Raw genomic sequence first — 24152 nt, 5'->3', positions numbered from 1 at the left:
CTTAGGATAAGTTATCTTAGGATCTGAGCAATTTTTTTTTGTAATTAGATCAACTGATTAGTATGGGAAATTTGATTCAAATCAAATAATTAAAATTTATCTATTTGCTTAATGATTTCAATAATGACTTAAATCACTCTGCTCAGGACAAGACTAAAGTTCATTTGTGCACTCCCAAAGACCAATGAAGGATTTTTCATACATTCTATCTTTGAAGTCCTCTAAGGAAGAGGTTTTCAACCTTTTTGAGTCCACGGCTCCCTTGACCAACTACATTCTTTCTGCGACACCCCTGTGGGGCTCAGTAGCCCAGTTATATCACCCCTTGCCTGCAGAGCTGGCAGCCTCTCACTCTTTTTCGAACACCCTCCCTTGTGGAGTCTTCCCTCAGCCTCCTCTCATTTCCCCTCTCCTTGGGAGTCTTCCAGGCACCTGCTGCTGCCATCCCTGGTCTCTGAGCTGCCCCACCCCAAAGAGAGATGCCTCTCAGAGGCACCATTTGCCTGGGGAGCTTGTAGCTAAGGCTGCTGCAATAAACAGCTGTGCAAGCCTTTGGAAGGCAGAGACACAAGAGGGCATCAGAGGAGGGAGGGAAGAGGGACAGAGGCCAGTGTTGCCCATGGCACCCCTGACCATCATTCAAGGCATCCCAGGGTGCCACAGCACATTGGTTGAAAACCACTGCCTTACATCTTGGTTAAAATGGTGCATAGGATTACAGTCAGGCCTTCTGAATGGTCTGGAGATACCTAATGATATAGGGCTAAGCTGCCCCAAAGAGAAGTGCCTCCTCACACTGCCCCACAGGGGCCTGGGAAGAGGATGCCCTCAGCCTTAGTGGCCCGATGGAGACTGGCCAAACGTGAACATGAGGCCAGCACCTTACTCACCTTGGGAGGCAGCAATGGCAGCAGCGGGCACTGCCAGGCTTGCATGGCAGAATGGCTCCTCTTCAGCACCAGACACTCAACTCCCAGGCAGGCCTTGCACACAGCAGGCACAGCAAGGCCAGCGCAGCACCTGCCTGCCTGTTCAGCCACCCCACTTGTCTGTCCATTTCCAACAACAAGGGCTGGTGGACTGGCTAGCTGGGCTCCCTCGCCTGCTTGCTTGCTTACTCCAAGGCTGCCTCAGCTCCTGGCAACCAGCACCCCCTGGCCAGCCCCAGAGGCACCATTTGTCTGGGGAGCTTGTAGCCAGGGCTGCTGCAACAAAGAGCTGTGCAAGCCTTTGGGAGGCAGAGACACAAGAGAGCATCAGAGGAGGGAGGGAAGGAAAGAGGGACAGAGGCCAGTGTTGCCATGGCACACTGGTTGAAAACCCCTGCTCTAAGGATAATAGTGAGCTTGCTCAATGTTTACAGTTATATATGACAAAATGCTTCTAATTTATTAGCAAAGCAAATACTACATGATACTACTTGATGAAAGCAGGCAATATTGGCTGTTCTGCTCCCTAGGAAAATTGCACCAAATGGAGAGAAATCAGAATTATTTCCTATATTGTGACAAAGGAATGGAAGAGCAATTCAAACAAAATCTAGAAAGGAATGAGAAATGGTAATGGCTTGTTCCATTAACACAAAGTTACTCTGTTAACCATACAATTGAAAAAGGCATTGAACTATTTAGAAGCCAGAAAATGCGATACGCCAACACTGCCCCCTGGTTGAATATTCATCACGATAGCTTTTAGTTGACTAACCACAAATGTTTCCAAAAAAGCATGCAGTTTGCTCACCTTCTGTAGGAGGCCTGTATTTACTTGTATAGATCAAGTAAAAACTGTAATATTTGCATATTCCAGATGCAAGAGACTGATGCAAAATATGCAAATAATGCATTCTTCTTAAAAGGGAACTCTTATATTGAGATACCACTTGAAAAATCTGCCCTTCATATAGATATTGTATTTTATATGTTTATATCAGGGGTAGTCAACCTTTTTATACCTACCGTCCACTAATGCATCTTTCTCGATGGTAAAATTTCCTTACTGCCCACCAGTGCTTGACGGAAGGAGGATTCAACTTGTGCCGTAGAACCCCCTACTGCCCACCTAGAATCCTGAAATGCCCACTAGTGGGTGGTAGGGACCACGTTGACAACCCCTGGTTTATATTATATATTTTGTTTAAAAAAGAAGAGGTGAAACAATGTGATAAATGCCTTACCTTTTTCCCTCTGTTTTTTGGAATGACACGTTCGGTCTCCTTATCACACTTATTACCCAGCAGTATTACCTCCACGTTTTCATCTGTTTTCTATAAACAAATGAAGTGAAATGAGTATCACTAAAGTGGAATCCAAAGCATGCTGTCCAGCTCCCCCCCCCCCAATAATCATTTCCTCAATAAATATAAAAAACGGAGTCTGAGGCAAGTTGCATCATTATCTACAGCTGTAATGAACTAAGAAGGGATGGAACATGCTGTATCTGGAGCCTCATTCTGATGCAGGGTTCTAGCTTAATCACTATGCAAGGTTAAAGTCCTAGGCCTAGATCAATCCCATGAATTATGGCATTGCACCAGCGACACACCCTTTACACCATTCTTGTATATTATCGGGGGGGGGGGGGGAGCCAGAGAGAAAGGTGCCAAGGCAGAAGTTCATCAGTTACAATCCATAGCCACAAATTAAAAATGGATGAGGTGTGCATGAGGCTTAAAAACCGTGGGGGGGGGGAGGCTGCAAATATGTAGTTACCAGCTAAATGGAACTGATGGAACCGAAAGATACTACTCTGGGAAATCAAAATATTTTCAACATGCATTGTTCAGTGCAGGTGGGTAAAACAAAAGCCACAGTAATTAAGCAGAATAACAACAACCTAGACAGCATCTTAAATCTAGACAGCATCTTAAAAAGCAGAGACATCACCTTGCCAACAAAGGTCCGTATAGTTAAAGCTATGGTTTCCCCAGTAGTGATGTATGGAAGTGAGAGCTGGACCATAAAGAAGGCTGATTCACCGAAGAATTGATGCTTTTGAATTATGGTGCTGGAGGAGACTCTTGAGAGTCCCATGGACTGCAAGAAGATCAAACTTATCTATTCTGAAGGAAATCAGACCTGAGTGCTCACTGGAAGGACAGATCCTGAAGCTGAGGCTCCAATACTTTGGCCACCTCATGAGAAGAGAAGACTCCCTGGAAAAGAATGATTGAGGGCACAAGGAGAAGGGGATAACAGAGGACGAGATGGTTGGACAGTGTTCTCAAAGCTACCAGCATGAGTTTGACCAAACTGCGGGAGTCAGTGGAAGACAGGAGTGCCTGGCGTGCTCTGGTCCATGGGGTCATGAAGAGTCGGAAACGACTAAACGACTAAACAACAACAACAACAGCAACAACAACATAAACATCCCTGTTCAATACATAAGACAGACAAGATCAGCACCCTAAAAAAGCAACCCATTAGCAGAGCTTCTTATACCACATACACTCAACAGCAGGATACGCCTCTCCAAACAAACGGGGTTGTATGCCACTAAGGTTAACTCAGAGTAGACCCACTGAAAGTAATGAACCTAAGTTAGTCACATATATTAATTTTAATAAGTCTACTCTGAGAAGGATGGCTGATGTATACAACTCATTCTTCTCCCGGGGGTTGAGGTGCATTCTCAAACCCAGCTACCTTATTTGACTTATTCCTATGGAGAACTTATAGCTCAGTGATAGTATAGTACTTGCTTTGTTGTCAGAAGTTCCTAGGTTCAATCCCTGCCACCTCCAGCTAGAAGGATCATGTACCAGAGACACCACCAGTCAGAGGAGATGATTCTGGACTAGATGAACAAATAATCTGACTGTCACAAGGCACTGTTCTATATTATTCAGGCCTTCCTGCCCCCTTCTATATTTCTTTAAGCTAAGGAAACTACTTACTTCTTAGTGAATACCAATACAATGATATGAGAGGCACAAGCTGGAAGATAGATAGATGATAGAGATAGATAGATAGATTGATAGATAGATAGATAGATAGATAGATAGATAGATAGATAGATATAGATGATAGATAGATAGATGATAGATACAGATAGATAGATAGATGATTGACAGGTAGATAGATGGATCCTCCACAACCAAGTTTACTACATGCTGGGTTCTTGGTTCAACAAGGACTCATACAAGCTCCCATAGTGCTTCCCAAATCACAAGATCTACTACGAATCACCTGCCCGCCCAATTTAGAATATTTTCCTTGAAAGAGGGTGGTATATCATAGCACATGCTTACTTGCTTTTGCCCAGGGTGTACCCCTAAAGGCCTTGGCAAAGCAATGCACATAGAAATCAATGTTAGAAGAGAAGCCACTACTCCTATCCAGCAATAAGCAAGGCCACAATCCTATGTACATATGCTATGAAGTAAGTCCCATGCACAGGACTGGACACAAATCTTTACGTTTCTGCTTCAAGAAAGTCCCTAGCTCCTACTGGTGGAAACCAATCTCTAGCAAAGTATTCACAATGTTATTGTTATTTTTGACTTTCAATTAGGTGTCTCCTTGAGTTAGATTAACTTCTACTGCTTTCTGACAGCTCACAGATCCTAGGTCAAGACATATATGAACCACAGCAATAATTTTCTCAAGAACAGAGGGTAAAATAATCCCTGTGACTGAAGCATACAATGTGGGCATATAATGGATAGCTCTCTTACTTCAAGGCAATTGATGGCATCTATGAATATCTAAATTAGAAGAAACATGTTCTGAAACAGATCCTGGCATTTACAAATGTATGTGTATTGTAAAGTTAGTGATACTTAATGGGCTGGATACAGAGAACCGTGAATGATGTTATGTTCAAGGAACAGGGCTTTCCCACTCCGTCCTCTGAACTGCAGTTGCCAGAGCCTTCCGAAAAGTAAGTCCTGACAGTGTGAGATGTGGCACAGTGGGCTGCTGACAGAGTGAGGAAACGACATACACACACCTCTTGGGCAAGCCAACGTTTCTGCTTGTGCAAATCGCCTCTGGAGCCAACCAATTAAATGGCTTATTGGAACCAGTGGTCTTCTTCAGTTGTAAGAGGACAAATATCCAGAGACTTAACACAGACCATCAAAACTTGTTCTAATTCTTGACAGGGAAATGGGAGAATTCACTGAATTGCGTGTGTCAAGTTGAAGTGACTTGTTTGGCTTCAGTGAAGCTACAAAAGTCACTTTGCACAAAACATCAGCCTTGTGTTTATGAATTATAAGGGGAGAACAAAGCCCCACCCCACTGTGTTGATGTAAACATCTGAAAAGGCATGAAGGAACATGGTTTTTATTCATAAAATGTCAGTAGAGTTATGCCGACTCACAACTATGTTGCTTCATTTCAGCAGTACAGCAGCAGGCAAAATTATTAAGGTTACTGTTTCATCTTTTTAATCCACTCAACTAATCTCATTTCATAACTGCAGCTGATGTTCAGGATAATGTAGTCTTTCAAATGAAGTAAGCTCATTGCAAGGATGCAAAGCACAAGCTGAAAATAATGAATCAATCTGACCTGGATTAATAGAAGAAAATGATGGTTGTTTCAATAGGTACTGGAGCTTTACTCATTAAGATCATTGATTCTTCTATATAAAATTATATTCTAAGTTCCTAAAACTGCATATAATAAATAGAGTAGTTTACCTTTTTATTATTTAATGAGAGAAGTAGCATGCTTCCTAATAACATTTGATTTAAGCGTTCCACATTTGAAGAGATAGAAAAAAGTAGTACTTAAACAAAATGAAAGTGTGCGTCCTTTTTCCTGCATTGTGAAAGTTATGTATCTCATTGCCTGAGTTGTTCTTCCAAATTCATTTTTTTAAATCACAAAAAGGCAAAGAGAGCAACGATAAACAAATCATCCCCCCCCCCAAAATGCAATTATACATGTTGCTTCAACCGAAATCTTAAAATAGTGAGTAGCTTCTCTTATAGAGTTTTGAAAAATTCAGATTATTAACATTAGTGTTATGTACTAAGCTTGGATCCTAGAACAATAGGCAGGTAGGATCCTAGAATGCAACAACTGATTGGCTTGCAGGAGAAGACCAATCAGGCTCCAGGAGGGAAGCAGAATTGGCCAATTAGATGGGACTCGTTGTGTAAATAATGTATATAAAGGCCTGAGGTTTTGGGGGAAATTCAATCACTGTTTTACAAGCTGCAATAAAGAGCATGAAATCACTGCAGGACTCCGAGCATATTTCAATTAGTTTAAGAAATCTAGGACCAGTTACTTACATTAGCTTCCTATGGTCATCCCTTAAGCCAAGGACAAGAAGATCCTTCAATAAGGGAAAAATCGAGACTGATTTTACAGCTCTGAAGATTAACAACAGTCGGCTCATCATCTGGATTCTATATGATCTTTGGCCACAAGGAGGAGCAGTTTAATAACATGAACACCAGTACACAAAAGTAACAGATTATGCATAGAGGTTCAGTGCAAAGGACATCTTGTACCTGATCAGCCCAAAAGCTGGTATTAAGGGCCCAACAAGCTGTGATGTTAACATGCAGGTTGCAAAAATAAAAATAATGCAATGAGCATTAGCTGGACATAGGGTGAATCAGGCACTGCAGGAAGGGTGCAAGAAATCCCTGCTTCTGAAAGTGCTATTTGCATTGAGAGGAAATCCCACAAGGGTGCCAATGTAAACAGCATCAAGAGGAATCCCCCCCCCCTTGAGTTAAATTCATTCTCCCTGTCTGTTATACTCCTGCTAATTATAAGCCCTCCCCCATCTGATGGTACTTGCATTTAAAAAAATATGTATGTTAAATGCAAAAAGCACTTTAAAGCATCACTTGTAGGGTGGCCTTTGCAGTAAGGCTGCATGTTAAATACTTAGTTCAGTATTCAGATTTGTGGGGTACTGAAAAGCGTGAGCAAATTCACCCAGTCTTTACACAGAGGACCTGCCTCTGCCCTGAAAGCTGCAGCTCCCAGGCACGGGTGCGGGTAGGACTCCTCGGGAACAAGGAGGGCTGGTTGGGGGGGAACGCTTTCTCCTCTCCCCACTTTCTGCCCCACAAACTTATGAGAATACCTTTGTGTGTCATAAAATGGCCACCTCCTTCATCTTTATAAATTAATATTTGACTTCAAAGCCACTTTATACCATGAGCATGCTGAACGATGTTCTAAAACTGAGTACAAGTTTGCAAAATACAAGTTTGCTTTACAAATTTCTCATATGAGGGTGCAAGATTGATATAGTCCTTTCTCTCTCACAGGTGCTCATATTTTTTAATTGAGCACCTGTGAGAGAGAAAGGACTATATCAATCTTGCACCCTCATATGAGAAATTTGTAAAGCAAACTTGTATTTTGAAGCAATTTTCCTGTAATAAACATGCTGATTGTCTTGAAACTTGCTGCGATCAGCATTATAAGCTCAGAGTATTAAGCTGTCCTTCATTTGAAAGGTAAGAATGATTTAAATATTAAAGTCCCAGTATATCTTGACCTGTCTTGAAAAGTAATGTTTCCCCACAACAGAATCTGCAAGCCTTGCACATTATTAGCATAATTGGCATACAAACATTTACATTATTCTTTAATATCGCACTTGCTGGTTAACTCTGACAGATCTACAAAGACGTTGGTTGTGACACAGAGACATCGACAACTATTGGATTAATGATATTCAAAATGAAATATATAAAGCATTAGGATGGTTCTAGACTGCCCAGGGTGGCTGGGGCAACCCAGTCAGATGGGTGAGGTATTATTATTATTATTATTATTATTATTATTATTATTATTATTATTATTATACCACCATGGGTGGCTAACATCTTGTTCTTGGACTCCAACTCACATCAGACCCAGTCAGCATGACTATTGGTCAGGGATAATTGGAATGCAACAATGGTTGAAGGGCCGCCATTTAGCTAAACTAAAAGATGCAGAAATTCTCTGCACACTATTAGTACTTGCAGTGCAAGCAGATCACCTATTCAAAACAAGGCCAACATATTCAAAACAAGGTCAAACCCCATTCAGTCAGCTTTATGATACAAGGTGGTGGAGATTTTCAGGAGGGGTCACTGCTGGGGAGGGCAGAAATAACTCTTACCTCCCCACATGCTATAGTTGCATGCTAAGCATTAAGTGTAACGTTTAGCTTGACCCTGATGCATTATGCAAAAATTGCAACCTTTAAAGTCCTTAACAGATTAGGTCCAGGCTACCTGGGAGTTCCCTTCTGTGAAGTACAGTCGTACCTTCAAAGTTAAACGGAATTCGTTCTGGAAGTCCATTTGCCTTCCAAAATGTTCAAAAACCAAAGCGTGGCTTCCTGCAGCCAATCGGAAGCTGCAGAAGCCCCGTCAGACTTTTGGCTTCCAAAACACTCACTTCCAGGTTTCGATCGTTCGGGAGCCGATTTGTTTGGGAGCCAAGGCGTTCGAGATCCAAGGTACAACTGTACATCAAAATTATTAAAAGGGGGCTGGTTCCCAATGCCTCCTTGCCTGATTGGCAGGGTGTTCTCACTAATGACACCCCCATGATAGAACTCCTGAGCCAGCAAAGCTTGTCCTGCTATCTCTCTTAAGTTTTAAAAGAGATATGAAGACTCTTTTTTTAGCAAACAAAAGCAAAGCAGTGGCTGATTTTTTAATATCACACTTTAACCTGAGAATTGGCTCTTCCTACGGACAATTCATAGTTGTTATCGTTATCTAGGCGTGTAGCAGCATCAGTGTGTATGGCGCTTTATCAAGTACATCAGAATAGGTCCCCAGCCGAAATAGCTTACAACCTAAAGTATGATCATCTTTTAAGATAGTTTGCTTGTCTGTGTTCTAAACATGTTTTTCTCCTTTTCTATTATATTTTTAAAGAAATTTATTCATAAGCTGGAAGCTGCCTTAAGGGCTCTGTGGAATCATATGTATGGTGGGACAATAATTACTGACTCACAGGCAACTGAAGGAGTTGCTTAGGATTTGGCCAGACACTTCTTGTTTTACTCAGCAATGAACCCCTCCAAATATCCTATGCGATGAAGTCGTGGTTTAATATCTTACAAAAAATCTCAAAAAAACCTATCCACACAGCACATCAGCACCAATACAACACAGGAACAGCGCACAACAGGACATGTAGAAATCGCACAACTAACAGCATAATCCTATCCATTACATGGATGAGATAAGACTACACATAAATATTTTGGGAGGAATTCAACACGGCACTAAGCAGATCAGTCCATCGGTGCAACCATTTCTGCTTGCCTGATGGAGCAATCTGCCCTCTCCTTCCATGCCGTACTGTTCAGTGAATTCTCCTGACCCCAGTCCCACAGCCAATCTGTGGTGGCACAGAGGGAGGAGACGCCAAGGGAGCCCCATTGTGCTAGAAGAAATCCTTGCATGGGCTTTTGCTGGTGGGGCTCATTAGCTGAATTCACTGCCACAGGATGCGTGATGGCAGCTTGTTGGAAGCAAGATACTGGAGCATATGGGTATAGAATAGTCCATCCTCTATTCCCATTTACTGTTAAGAAAATAAAACTTTGCCCCATAAAGGTAAACACTGTTAAGTTGTACCCTGTGTAAGGCATAGGATGACAGTGAGAATTAATAGTCTCCAGCAAGACTTTCAGACTTAGAATTCCCTTGAGTGGGTAGGATGTTTTAATCTTGCCTTTTAAGCACAGGATTGTCTTTTAGATTTTTATTTGTTTTCCGTTTTATGCCGGTAAGAATGTAAATGTTTGTTTGTTTATATATTGTAAATTGCTTTGAGTTACCATGGCAAAAAGTAGCCAATAAATGTAATAATAATAATTAATAATTATAATCTACAATTTGATATAGAGAGGCATGAGAATACTGAATATTGCAGAATAGGAATGGGAGTCTAACTGTTTAAGACTTAATATATATTTTTGTTGATTTGCTGGTCTTTTACTATATGCCAAAGCCAATATTCTTATAATTAATTTACAGTGGTACCTCGGGTTACATATGCTTCAGGTTACATACGCTTCAGGTTATACTCTGCTAACCCAGAAATAGTGCTTCACGTTAAGAACTTAGCTTCAGGATGAGAACAGAAATCATGCTCCAGTGGCATGGCGGCAGCAGGAGGCCCCATTAGCTAAAGTGGTGTTTCAGGTTAAGAACAGTTTCAGGTTAAGTATGGACCTCCGGAACGAATTAAGTACTTAACCCGAGGTACCACTGTATTTTTGTTCCTTGCTCTCCAGGAATTAATCTTTGCATATTTCCTGTGAACATGGGCTTTCTCCTTCCAGAACGACAGATTCAGGATTGTATACAATTTTTTAACAAATACTAAATCTGTAGTTCACCCATGACTTCACCCATGTGCTCAAACCCATCCCAATCAATGTTAACGTGTTTGTGGGACATATGCATGTCCTTTGTCACCACCTCTACCACCCCATGTTCAAAAGCAAAAACAGAAATTTGGGGCAACATTGGGAAAAAGTTGGGTAACAACATGATGATGTGTCCAGGATTTTAACACACTGGCAGATGAAATGAGCAAGATGTCTAAGTGAGTAAATGCACAGGTGGAATGCAGGAGTTGTGAACCAAGAGAATAGAGAGCAAGACTGTGGTCCAGACAAATCATGCGGATACTTACCTCTCTTTACCATGATGAAACACTTTACACAAGAAAACAGGAAGAGAGAAACAGTGATAGATCATGGGATATACAGTGGATTCCCCATCTAAATAGCAGCAGCATTAAAAAAAAAAGGCACTCTGTTCTGGGTGCATTTGAGTGTCTGTCCCTAGCTTCTATGAACCTGTCAAAGATCATTGTATATTGAGAGCAAAGGCAGAATGGTATAAACGTACCTCATTTATATCTTTCATCCAGTGTGAAATTCCTTGAAAGCTTTCTGTACTTGTGATATCATAGACAAGAACGAATCCATGTGCTCCACGGAAGAAACTAGTAGTAAATGTATGGAATCGCTCCTGACCAGCAGTGTCCCTGTAATACATTGTAAGGAATCATCTGGTACTGCTTACATTGTAAGATTGTGAACAAAAAGTCCCAAATCATTAATTGCAGCTTTCTGTAAACAGAAAAAAGCAGAAGCTGCACATACAAATAAAAACCAGTTGGCATACCAGTTGAGTACTATGTTGCAGCTATGTGTGACTCAGTTACATTGGCAAAATCATACAGGAAACAAGATGTAACTGGTTTTCTTAGTTATACACAATGTTGCAAACAGGCAGTATTGCAAGACAAACCTTTTACACCACTTGCTTTGCTTATAACCACATTAGCACAAACTACTCTGTCTGCCAGTTGCTGCTAGGTGGATTTGTAAAATCAGGATGTCAGGAATCTCTCAGAATTCACAAAGGGTGTGCATTCAAAAGCTGCCCAATTTCACAGCCTACACCTCCCTCCCTCTCTCACACACAGAGTGTTAGTAGATTGACAACAGCAAAAACATAGTTTGTTCTTTTATTATATTGGGATCTATGAGCAGAGTAGTTAGCAAACCTTTACAACATGAATCCAAGCAGCTGTATGGCCATGATCCATTCACACACATTTCTTCCTATAGCAGGGATGGTAAACTTGTTGTGTCTCATATGTTCAAATCCCATCATCCTCAGCCAGCATAGCCAATGAACAGGGAAGATGGGAGTTATAGTAAAACAACGGAAAGGCCCCCAAGTTTTGTTCCCATTGAATGGGTTTGAAAGTAATAAAATATAAACTCTGTTTTTGTTACTGAACCCAAAGAAGACAACTACTTGTACTGAAAAAAATATGAATACATATCTTAGAATACCAAGAGCAGATTACTAATTTTGATATACTAATTATTCTAAAGTTTTGAATTTATCAGTTATTTATTATGTACACCACTTAGAGATTTTTTTTCTGAATGAATGATCTGTACATTTTTCTAAATAAATAAAAACTCACCATATCTGTAGTTTCATTGCTGTATCATTTACTGAAATGGTTTTTACCTCGAAATCAATGCCTAAAAGAAACAAGGGGGGAACTATTATTGTATCTATAAATATGAAAGGAGAACAAATCAAAGGAATAATAGAAGTGTCAAAGGGTGTAAAAAAAAATTCATCATCTATATATCAGTTCGGACCTCACCAAAGTACTCAGTGAAAGGGAAATCCCCATAGCTGTGCTTCCTTATTAGTTTAGAAAGAACTCTTCCCTTTCCCTATATGGAAGAGACTTTGCAACCATTTGAAGCAAACTGCTGCAGAATTTAAAAGATTGTTCTGTATTCTTTCTTTTTTTTAAGTATTATTTAGTTCAAGCCTAAGGGTTGATGAAATCTCACTAAAGCTTCAGTGTAAAAGAAGTGTAAAAAACCTAATTTATTGGATTTATTTCGTAAAATGAAAATCTAGAAGGATCATTACTTTAGCCAAATTCACTTATATGCCCACATCTATAAACAACATTTAAGAGAGGGAAATTTCTCTTTTCACATAGAGCTTGCAATACAATTTTATGTCTGTATACCTTCTGTACAATAACTGGAAAGGGGCATGATATGTAGTTGAGCACAGGAAGGTCACTTTCAAAACACTGAGCTGGAAATGCTTAAAAATAATAACTCAGCTGGGGATTTCCAGTCCTACATGAAAACATTTTATATTTGACATAAATTTTAATAATAAATTGACATGAGCATTTTATTTATAAAAAGAGAACTAGAGAGTGCTGAATCAGATGAAAATTTAATCTAAATTAAAATAAGGCATATTGACTTCTTAAATCAACTTTACATTTATTGACCTAAAAGGTCAATGAATGTTAGTGAAAAACAGAAGTCAATAAGTATTGCATGCATGAGTTATTCATAGCTTTATATAAAATTTCAAACAAATTTCACAAATGGACATGGCTGTGGGGAGGGGGATGAGAAATGCAGGGCCAAAGCCCACCGCATTGCTGATAAAATTAAGCCATAGTATTATATGACTATGATAACAAAAGTAGGCTTGATTACTAGCCAGACAAATGCTATTTGATCATATTGTTTTTGCCTGCATTTTCATCCTAGCTTCTTCAAAGTATCACAAGCATGGGACACAACAATCCAAACCCAATTCTAATAAATATTTTCAGGATTTTATAATCATTCATTGTATCATGAACACACTGTTGATGCAATTGGTTCTCAGCTAAAGTGGGTACTGAGCACACTAAAGGTTTCTGTGGAAGTCAGAATTTTCAGGTTGTGCTATCTGTTCGGTATAAGTGGGCCTACAACAAATCTGTATTACAGATTGAAGAAAGGGAGGAAAAAGCAACTTTCTTGAGTAACACTGGAACTTCCTCAAATAAGACAGACAGAGGTCAAAAGCTGAAGAAGAGAATGCAGAAGTCTCTTGCTTGATCCCACTGGTTGATATGTTCTGGTAGCACAAAAGAAATGAAGTGCTGGAGGGTGTCAGAACATCTCTGTCTGCAGAGAGCTTACAAATCTTAGGTGACAGACCACTGAATGGGCTTGGCTGCAGCTTGTCAGGCTCCATGAACGAGGTGGATGGGTGAGCTGGCTGTCAATCTACTTGAGCCAGAATCAGGTGACTGTTCCAAAGCAGCCAGGAGTCAAGGTGCCAAGCAGGAGCTGAGAGGGCCAAAGGCAAGTGAATATAGTTGAGGCAGGGATCAAATCTAATGGAACAATTGTGGAAAGAGAGCAGAAACCAAGGCAATGTCCTCAGTGAGACGTACTGATGAGCAAGCCTTGAAGCAAGGGTTTCCTTGATCCGAGTGGGCACTGATTTGCCCTTGAAATCAGCTGAGCACTCAGTCACCTGGTACTGAAGCCCAGATGGCACTCTCAATGTGCTGAGATCCACCAACCAGGCTTTCAGTAGAAACAGAGTTCTGGTGATGCATGAAGTCCTGGAATCTGGGAGCCCTAATTGGAGAGACTCTTTGTGTTTTACACAAAGACTAGGCAGCTGAGGGCTAACGGACACTGAAGAAGACCTTGGGATTTTAACTCTAAAATCAGTAAGCAACATGCACATAGCAATACAGTGGTACCTCGGGTTAAGGACTTAACTCGTTCTGGAGGTCCATTCTTATCCTGAAACTATTCGTAACCTGAGGTACCACTTTAGCTAAAGGAGCCTCCCACTCCCGCCACACCTCCACCTCACGATTTATGTTCTCATCCTGAAGCAAAATTCTTAACCCGAGGTACTATTTCTGGGTTAGCAGTCTGTAACCTGAAGCGTCCGTAACCTGAAGCGTCTGTAACCCAAGGTACCACTGTACAATGTGTAGTTTTGCAATTTCTCAGTGGTAAGCTATTGGCTACCCTGATAGGTACCGATTGTTTATCAAACCCATGTCAGTCTTAAGAAAGGACTCATTTGGATACAAAAAAGAAAGAGAAAAGGTGAAATCATCTGACAACTGTAGAAAAACAAAACCAGTTAAACATTTTGCAGCCATGCAAATGGAAAGAATATTCCCTTTAGTCCTTAATTAAGACATATGAAGCAGAAAACAAGTTGAAGTAAAACTACTTTGAATCCTATGATGAAGTGAAATGAACGATATTTATTTGAACATTTTTATATTTTAGCAAGAGGTAAAAAAAAAAAGTCTTACTTTTACTTTGACAGTCAAGTCATAAGGAGTTTTCTTTAGGATCTGTTCCCACCACTTTAAAAGTTAAGTTTTGCTTCCGAAGCACTCTGAGATCTCTGTGAGTAACTTGTACACAAAATCTGAAAGCACTACAATGAAATCCACTGCAAGGAAATATGTCGTGGAACTATTTCAAAACTTATTTGGTTAGGCATCTCCATGTTCACTTGGACATGCAAATCTTTTCCCCCCCATAAACTTTTCCCCTGGTGTTCAATGAGGTGCCATTGTTTAAACAAAAACAGTTATTCTTTATAGTCTGCTATTCTCAATGTGATGAGTCTGCCTTATGATCCGTATAAGTTTAATTAGAAAACTATAGCTGCTTATAATTCACAAAAACTGCATAATTGAAGAGGAAGAAGGGCAACCATCCCTGAGAGTTTAAGTGCTGAATAAAGTGCTTTCAATGAAAATTTACTGTGAATGCATTTTTTTTATTTTTTAAGAAAAGCAAATCTTGAACAACTAAATGCTACTATCCACAGTTGCAACCCTCCCAATATCGCCAGGAAACTACCAACTTGCAACTATAATTCTGGGGTTGTGAGCAGGACCTGCAATGTCCAAACTATGAGGGGGAAAAGCATTGTAAGTACTGAGAAATGACATTTTACCATATTGTATCTTCATCACTCTGCAGTCCTTTGCACCAGGGCAAAAGAGAGGGGATTCTTATTTCACCCAGATCAACGACTTCCCAACTACACACTGTGGGTGGGAGGGGGACACGGGAATAGGAACTGGGAGTGGAAAGAACTGGAAATATGTGCTCTTTAGAGAACTGATCTGCCTTCTTCCAGAGATACACCTTTTGAGTTGGAGCTGAGCTCTTGTTATGAATATTGGTTGTATTCACAAAGGTTGCACAATTGCAACATGCCCCATTTGTCTGCAAGATACTGTAAGATTTATGCCTAGAGGAAATCAGAGTTTACCAACTAGGTGCACAGAATTCCTCTTTAGTCTTGAAATTCTCCTAGTATAGATATATTTTGACTCTTGCCTGTTCATCTGGGGGAGGTAGCAATCGCATTCGGCAACTGGCAGTGGCAACTGGCAGCCACTATAGCTATACCCAGTATTTCCCAGCAAGCAAAATGTAATAGCCAGCTAAGGCTACAAGAAGTTGTGGCCATTACTTCTATCCATATGGAGATAGGGAATTAAATGCACTAGCCATAGACTCAACAATGCTTCCTCAATAAAGGAATCACAGCTTGGGTTCCAACCATTTTCAAAAAACGCTGTCACTCTCCCCTTCCTGGTAGAAAGGGGGGTGAAAAGTCAGCAAGTGCATTATACTTTTAAAATCACAGATAGCATCACATGGGACGACCCTGCACTAACACTGATCCTGACACCATGCTGATGTGAGCACAGCAATCACATCAGCAAGTGTTCCAGTCTATAGTGTAGATTCTGCAGTTTGGTTGTGCATTGCTATGTAACTGACATACAACAGATGTACGTGATGCAGATTGCTTTTACATTGGCTACACGGCAATGCACAAGCAATCTGCAGATTTTCACCCGCGCACACCCAGTCTTAGCTGTGCCTTAGCTGGAAAACAATTTGCAAAAGAGGATTTTAAAGCTAGTCACATAATAGGGCTTTTAAACATCAAGCCTAGCTGAAAAGCCTTGCTCAGTCCAAGGCATGCACAAAGCTGCTGTATCTAAAACCTTAAAGAATTAGCTCTGGATGATATTGCCAATATGATTACTTTAGAGTACGAAATATTCTGATTTTTATCTACTATAACATTGAAATGCTTTCTTGGTTATAACCGTTCCAGTCCTGTTTAATGAAAATGCCGCTTGTTTGTGCCCCTTCATTTCAAATCCAAATGAACTCATTTTATTATATTTATTATACAGTTTCTTAGAAACAATCTCTTGGCCACGCTCCAGCAAAACCAGGAAAAAGGGTAGGACTGGGCAAATGAGAAGAATGGAGCCATGCAAAGCAGAGGGGTGGAATCGACCCAGTAGTCTAGGATAGCCTTCCCCTGCCACAACTGTGCTGGCTAGGGCTGATGGGAGCTGTATTTCGAAATATCTAGAGGGCACCAAGTTGGGGAAGGCTCCTGAAGGATTACTTCCACCTCTTGCTCAGTTCCAGGTCTATCCTTCCCCCTGGCTTGTTATTCTAGTAGCCATGCTGACAGAAGGTGACCTAGGTGGGACTGAGCCTCCATTCCCTGGTTGGACTGCATGGGTGGATATATTTTTCTTTCTCTGTAAGAATCCAGCAGAGCAGCTTCCACCACAGCATGTCAAGAGCAGCAGGGCATCTATGGTGCTTCACAAGTAAAAGCAGCCTGAGCAGAGAAAGAAAGAAGAATCAACAGGTGCTCAGCTATCACGGACCTTTAGGACTGGCACTGCCTCCCTTTGGGGGTGGCACTGCCCTTGCAGTGGTCCTGTGATTTACAGATGCTCCTCCACTTACCCATCCAAATTGGCATTTCACTAGTATTAATGTGGAGCAAAACTATGTTATTGGTACTCATCTTGGTAATGTGAAATTTGCTATAGATAAACATGACAGATATTTGGTTTTACAAGAATTCCTTCAGTAGTATCTTCTGACTTTTTTGCTGTAGATTTAAAACAAAGATAAGAAACCTCTGGCCTTCAGGATGTTGTTGGACTACAACTCCCATCATCCATAATCATTGGCCATGCTGGCTGATGGGAGTTGTACTCCAACACCCAGAGGGCCACAGGTTCTCCACTCCTGATTTAAAAGGTACGTTTCATCATCCTGCTTCATTTGCTGCTTTCCCTTTTTATATTGTTTACTTGTGTGACTAGTGTAACATGTGAACCAAAATCCATGGATTTCAGCCACAGAAACATTAATGCTCTCTGAAACTTCAGATTTTCCCCATGAGATGACTAGAGTTGCTGTGGCCCAAACTATATTTTGCTCATATAAAGAAATGCAAAGTAATGTGTCGCAGCAGGAGGGAGAAACTCCCTGGATTCTTCAGCTTGACTCATCTCTGCCTCTTGGCCTCCCTTCTCTCTTGCTTTAGCTTTTGACTCCAATTCTGTACTTTTCTGTGCCGTAGAGTCTCCCTGCTCACTAAACCCTGTTACCTCTTCAGCTTCTGACATATCCTCCTCCCAGTCTGCTCCCTGTTCTCCCTCTGACCACTCTGTGTCACCCCATGACCAAGCCCTGGGCTCTGAGCCTTCTTCCCTTGGGGGTTCCCCAGCTGGTCTTTCCCACCATTCCTCCGTGTCTAGCTAGCCCATGACATATCAAGTCTTCTTGAAAATATCTCATGACCAGATATAATTTAGTTTTGTTCCTAAAGATGGAATTCTCATTTAATCACCTTTTAGGACACCCATAGCATCACTTTGCTGCAGGAGTGTGGTTTTATAGTTCTAGAAATCATGTTCTGCACTTCAAACTGAAAATTGGGTTGAAGACCTTTTAGACCTGTACATTAAAGAATGAATCATGTATTACAGGAAGGATAAATTTGAGAAATGTAATGCAATCTGGCAACCTTTTCTAGAATTGTTCTCTAATTGATTGTTCATCTTCTGCTGAAGTCTCACAGTACTCAACATATATTCCCTCTCTTTCCCCCATTTTATTATTTTCCCATTACATTAAAACTGTCTTTCTCAAAACCAACAGTTTCTGAGGAACACTGATTGGGCAAAGATATCAGGAAGGCCCATAAATCAGGAGATTAAAAAAAAACCCCTGCCACCTTCAATTGCAGTATCTTCAATTGCAACATTGATGTTTCTGTTACTCTCCTATTAATAATCCTAAAATTAACAGAATGTTGATATGGTGTGGTAAATCAGGATCTGTGCACATGGAGGGAGAACTAGATACTGCTTCTTGGTATCTATAAGGAACCCCTAATATCTAATCTGGTCCCCTAGGAAAATGGCACAAACGGAATGTGAATGTGATGGCCTGGGATTCCGATTCGGAGGATGAAACAGAGGAATCCCAGCCTGCACAGGAGTCCCCGCCTCCAGGGCCGGCTGAAGGCCTAGATGCTGAAGAGCCTGCACCTGTGGCAGTGCATCAGGAGCTGGCCCCAGGTGAAGCCCTTCTGGCCCCAGAGAGGCTTGACGACTCAGTGGCCACAGGTGAGCCTCCTCCAGGGCCCAGTAACCCTTCGGCCTCTCCTGATCTGCAGAGGCTTAGGACAGAGAGGCGAAGGGAACTGGTTGCCCCCAGGAGGAGTGCTCGCCTTAAGGCCAGAGGAGGCGGGGCTCCTGGGGGCCGGGACCGCCCCTGGCCTTAGAAGAGGATAAAAGCCCAGTCAGCCCGGCCCCAGGTTGCGGGAGCAACGTCGTTGTTGGCTTCGGACCTTCCTGTGTTCCTGATCCCTGCTCGGCCTCCTGTTCCTGACTATCCGGTACTTCTGTTCCCTGCTCAGCCTCCTGTTCCAGCGTTCCTGTTCCCCGCCCGGCTCTCCGCCTCGGACCTCGCCCCTCTTCGTGTGGACTCTGCTACACCCACGGTACCTTACCCCCAGGACCAGCACAGTTTGCTCCCGCCACACCCGCACTCCCCCTTCGTAGGGGTGCGTTCGGGAAGAGCCAGAGGCCATGGCTGAACAGGCGGCTGCACTGGTGGCTTTGGCCCAGGAGAACCAGGCCTTGACTCACACCGTGCAGCAGCTCAGTGACGCGGTTGTGGCACTTCAGCAACGCTTGGAAGCCCTACCGGCTCCTGGGGCCGACGCCCCGGCTCCGGGCAAGTACCCAGTGGCTTTGCCTGAGAAATTTGATGGAGCCCCGGCCAGCTTTCCCATGTTCCTGGCCCAGGCCAAGCTGTATATTCAGGGGCGAGCCCGGAACTTTCCTGACGACCGCACGAAGGTGCACTTTTTGATTAGTTTGTTAAAGGACCAGGCGGCCAAGTGGGCGTTGCCGCTACTCAGGCAAGACTCCCCCTTGCTGGCAGACTATACGGGGTTTTGCAATCGTTTGGAGGCTGCGTTTGGCAACCCCCAGAAAGGGAGTCAAGCCAACCGGGCGATTCGGCGTTTGAAACAGGGCAAGTCCACGGTGGCCGCATATACCACGGAGTTTCGGCTGTTGGCACAGGACTTGACCTGGAATGACTCGGCACTGCGGGACCAGTATCTCGAAGGGCTTTCGGACGAGGTACTGGACCAGTTGGCCACAATGGAACGCCCCACCACGCTGGACACTCTCATTCAATGGAGTCTACAAATAGACGACCGGTTGGAGGATCGTCGTCAGGCCCGGGGTCGCCGACACTTCCAGTTCACGGCACCAGCTTTTTCCGGCAGCCCCACGGTCACAACTGATTTAACGGAGGAGCCTATGCAGCTCGGGGCAGTGCGGCCACGCCTTTCCCCCGCAGAGAAGGTGCGGCGTCGGGAGGGAAATCTCTGTCTTTACTGTGGCGGAAGTGGACACTTCGCTCGGTCCTGCCCTGAGAAACGCCAGCCGCAGGGAAACCGCCAACCCCAGTAGCTGATGGCCCTAGCTACCGGGGGTCCCAAACCGTACAGAATGGGCCCGCACCAATGGACTTGCAACATCTTATGGTTTCGGTACGTTTATACCCTCCAGGTGGGCCCTGGATCCTCACCCATGCTTTGGTAGATTCAGGGGCAACCCGCTCCTATATGGACGCTGCTTTTGCCGCCCATCATCAGGTGCCACTTCGGAACAAGCCAGTACCGATCCAGGTGGAAGCGATTGACGGACGACTTTTGCGTTCAGGTGCCGTTACTCAGGAGACCCAGCCCCTGGTCCTGTGTCTCCAGCAGCACCGGGAGTTGCGAACTTTGGACATTGCCTCTATGCCCCGCTTCCCCCTGGTGCTCGGGATGGACTGGCTGGAAGCCCACAACGTTCAGATTGACTGGGTCAAACGGACCGTGCACTTCCCAGACCCATGTTCCCATGCTCAATCCGGAACGCTGGCGGCCGCGCCCTCAGAGGAGGCAGCACCCACGCTCCCAGCCGTGTACCAGGACTACCAGGACGTGTTTGAGGAACGGGGGGCAGACCAGCTGCCGCCGCATCGGCCTTTTGACTGCGGCATAGACCTCCAACCCGGAGCGCCTTTACCAGTGAGTCGCTTATATTCTCTAACAGAGCCAGAGCGCGAGGCTTTGCAGGACTTCTTGCGCAAGAACCTGGAGCGTGGGTTCATTAGGCCTTCCACCTCGCCTACCGCGGCACCAGTGCTTTTCGTTAAGAAGAAATGTGGGGAACTCCGCCCTTGCCATGATTACCGAGCCCTGAACAAAATTACCGTCCCAGACCGGTACCCCTTGCCCCTTATCTCGGAGCTGCTGGAGCGGGTGCAAGGGGCACAGGTGTTCACCAAGCTGGACCTCCGAGGGGCCTACAACTTGATTCGGATCCGAGCCGGGGATGAGTGGAAGACAGCGTTTGGGACCCGGTACGGGCAGTTCGAATATTTGGTTATGCCTTTCGGTTTGTGCAACGCGCCTGCTGTGTTCCAACGCTACATCAACCACGTGTTTCAGGACTTGTTAGACAAGTACGTGGTGGTGTATTTGGATGACATACTGATTTACTCCCGTGACCCGGCTCGCCATGAGGGACATGTCCGGACCGTGCTGCAGCGCTTGCGTGAGCACCGTTTGTACGCAAAGCTCAGCAAGTGCGAGTTCCATCAGCGGACTGTGGACTTCCTTGGTCACCGGCTCTCTCCAGATGGGGTGCAAATGGACCCGGGGAAGGTGACAGCGGTTCGAGAATGGGCGGCACCCCGGAACCGCAAGGACCTACAGCGTTTCCTGGGGTTCGCCAATTACTACCGGACCTTCATCGCTGATTATGCTCATCGCACCACCCCGTTGACCCGGCTACTGCGCCCAAAGACGCCGTTTTCCTGGGACAAGGAGGCAGAGGAGGCGTTTCAGGGGTTGAAGGCTTGTTTCCAGAGGGCACCAATCTTACAACATCCTGACCCCTCTCGACCCTTTGTGGTGGAGACCGACGCCTCCAGTACGGCTCTCGGTGCCGTCTTGTCTCAACAGATTGGTCCTGAAGCGCCACTCTTACCCTGTGCCTTCTATTCCCGCCAGCTCCTACCAGCGGAGCGTAACTATACTGTGTGGGAGCGGGAACTACTGGCCATCAAGGTAGCCTTTGAGGTCTGGCGCCACCATCTTGAGGGGGCACGACATCCGGTGGAGGTGAGAACTGACCACCGGAACCTGGAGTACCTCCAGACCACCCGCAAGCTGAACCAAAGACAGATCCGGTGGGCGTTGTTCTTTTCCCGGTTCCAGTTCCGGATCCGCTACATCCCTAGCTCTCAGAATCAGAAGGCGGATGCCCTGTCCCGGAAACCTGAAGACAATGCAGACACGGTACAGCAAGCAGAACCCACCACGATCCTACCTCCGGCTGCATTCCTGGCCACCCAGGAGGCGCAGTCACTGCAGGTTCGGGTGCGGGAACAGCAGCGGGTCGACGCTTGGGCCCAGGAACGACTCCGGGAGCTGGCTGAAGGGTCCAGCCCACAGTATCCGGGGCTGGTCCTGCATCAGGGCCTTCTGCTGCACCACGGTCGTCTGTACATCCCACCAGGGCCACTACGGCTGGAGGTTCTCCGGATGGCCCATGATGTCCCAGCAGCGGGGCACTTTGGACGGTATCGGACCACCCATCTGGTCAGTCGTGAGTTTTGGTGGCCCCGCCTGAAGGCTGACGTGGCTCGCTACGTTGCTGGTTGTGATGTCTGCCGGCGCGCCAAGGGACCTACCGGGCGACCCCCCGGCCTACTTCAGCCATTGCCAGTTCCACCGCGCCCTTGGCACACGGTTTCGTTGGACTTTGTAGTGGACTTACCCTCGTCTCGTGGCTGTACCTGCCTTCTGGTTTTCTCCGACCATTTCACCAAGATGGTGCACTGCGCTCCCTGTCCATCTGTACCCACAGCCAAGGAAACTGCTCAGCTGTACCTTCAGCATGTCTTCCGCCTGCATGGCCTACCTGAGCGTGTGGTGTCCGACCGGGGCGTTCAGTTCACATCCCGGTTCTGGCGAGCATTACACCAGACCCTCGGGACAGAGGTCTGCCTCTCGTCAGCCTACCACCCACAGACCGATGGCCAGACGGAACGGGCGAACGCGGTGCTGGAGCAGTACCTCCGGTGTTACTGCAGCTACCAGCAGGATGACTGGGTCGACCACCTGGCATTGGCGGAGTTCGCCTACAACAACGCGGTGAATGCGTCCACCCAGCAGACCCCGTTCCAGGCCAGTTATGGTTATCATCCACGGCTGTTTCCAGAGGTGCTGCCGACATCCGCGGTCCCGGCGGTGACGGAGTGGCTTCAAGAGCTCCAGTCCCAGCAACAGCTTTTGGTGGAGCAACTGCACCAGGCCAAGGAAGCGTACAAAGCCCAGGCCGACCGCCACCGCCAGGTGGGGCCGGAACTTCACGTCGGTGACCTGGTTTGGCTCTCCACTCGCCACCTCCACCCTTCTCGACCTTCGCGGAAGTTGGACGCCCGCTTCACCGGCCCGTTCCCTATCGTAGACCAAGTCTCTCCTGTGGCATTTCGTCTCCGGTTACCCGCAACCCTGAAGGTTCACCCGGTCTTCCACAGGTCCCTTTTGAGTCCGGTGGCCCCACCCGACGAGTTCCACCCGAACCGTCCCCGACCGCAGCCAGTGTTGGTTCGGGGAGAGCCTGAGTACGAGGTGGAACGCATCCTGGACTCCCGATACCGCAGGGGAAAGCTGCAGTATCTCATTGACTGGAAGGGGTACGGACCGGAGGACCGTTCCTGGGAACCAGCGGCCAACGTCCACGCACCTGCCTGCCTCCGCGAGTTCCATGCGACGTACCCCAGCAAGCCGGGTCCGGACCCTCGGTTGAGGGGGGGGCCTGGGAGGGGGGATGGTGTGATGGCCTGGGATTCCGATTCGGAGGATGAAACAGAGGAATCCCAGCCTGCACAGGAGTCCCCGCCTCCAGGGCCGGCTGAAGGCCTAGATGCTGAAGAGCCTGCACCTGTGGCAGTGCATCAGGAGCTGGCCCCAGGTGAAGCCCTTCTGGCCCCAGAGAGGCTTGACGACTCAGTGGCCACAGGTGAGCCTCCTCCAGGGCCCAGTAACCCTTCGGCCTCTCCTGATCTGCAGAGGCTTAGGACAGAGAGGCGAAGGGAACTGGTTGCCCCCAGGAGGAGTGCTCGCCTTAAGGCCAGAGGAGGCGGGGCTCCTGGGGGCCGGGACCGCCCCTGGCCTTAGAAGAGGATAAAAGCCCAGTCAGCCCGGCCCCAGGTTGCGGGAGCAACGTCGTTGTTGGCTTCGGACCTTCCTGTGTTCCTGATCCCTGCTCGGCCTCCTGTTCCTGACTATCCGGTACTTCTGTTCCCTGCTCAGCCTCCTGTTCCAGCGTTCCTGTTCCCCGCCCGGCTCTCCGCCTCGGACCTCGCCCCTCTTCGTGTGGACTCTGCTACACCCACGGTACCTTACC

The 24152-nt window shown here is 45.4% G+C and overlaps 1 protein-coding gene across 1 annotated transcript in view; it reads right to left on the bottom strand.

The window, feature by feature from the left end:
* LOC114600648 (ras-related protein Rab-10-like) overlaps nucleotides 1-24152 on the bottom strand; it is a 38437-nt gene that overhangs the window by 7123 nt on the left and 7162 nt on the right. Inside the window, exons 2-4 of the mRNA XM_028737076.2 lie at nucleotides 11943-12003; nucleotides 10847-10985; nucleotides 2174-2263 (exon numbers count right to left, since the gene is read on the bottom strand). Coding sequence (XP_028592909.2) covers nucleotides 2174-2263; nucleotides 10847-10985; nucleotides 11943-12003 — 290 coding nt within the window. The remainder of the gene's footprint in view (nucleotides 1-2173; nucleotides 2264-10846; nucleotides 10986-11942; nucleotides 12004-24152) is intronic.

Source organism: Podarcis muralis, chromosome 8 (genome assembly GCF_964188315.1).
Source record: "Podarcis muralis chromosome 8, rPodMur119.hap1.1, whole genome shotgun sequence".
Lineage (NCBI taxonomy): Eukaryota > Metazoa > Chordata > Lepidosauria > Squamata > Lacertidae > Podarcis > Podarcis muralis.
This window is presented reverse-complemented; position numbering and strand designations above follow the sequence as displayed.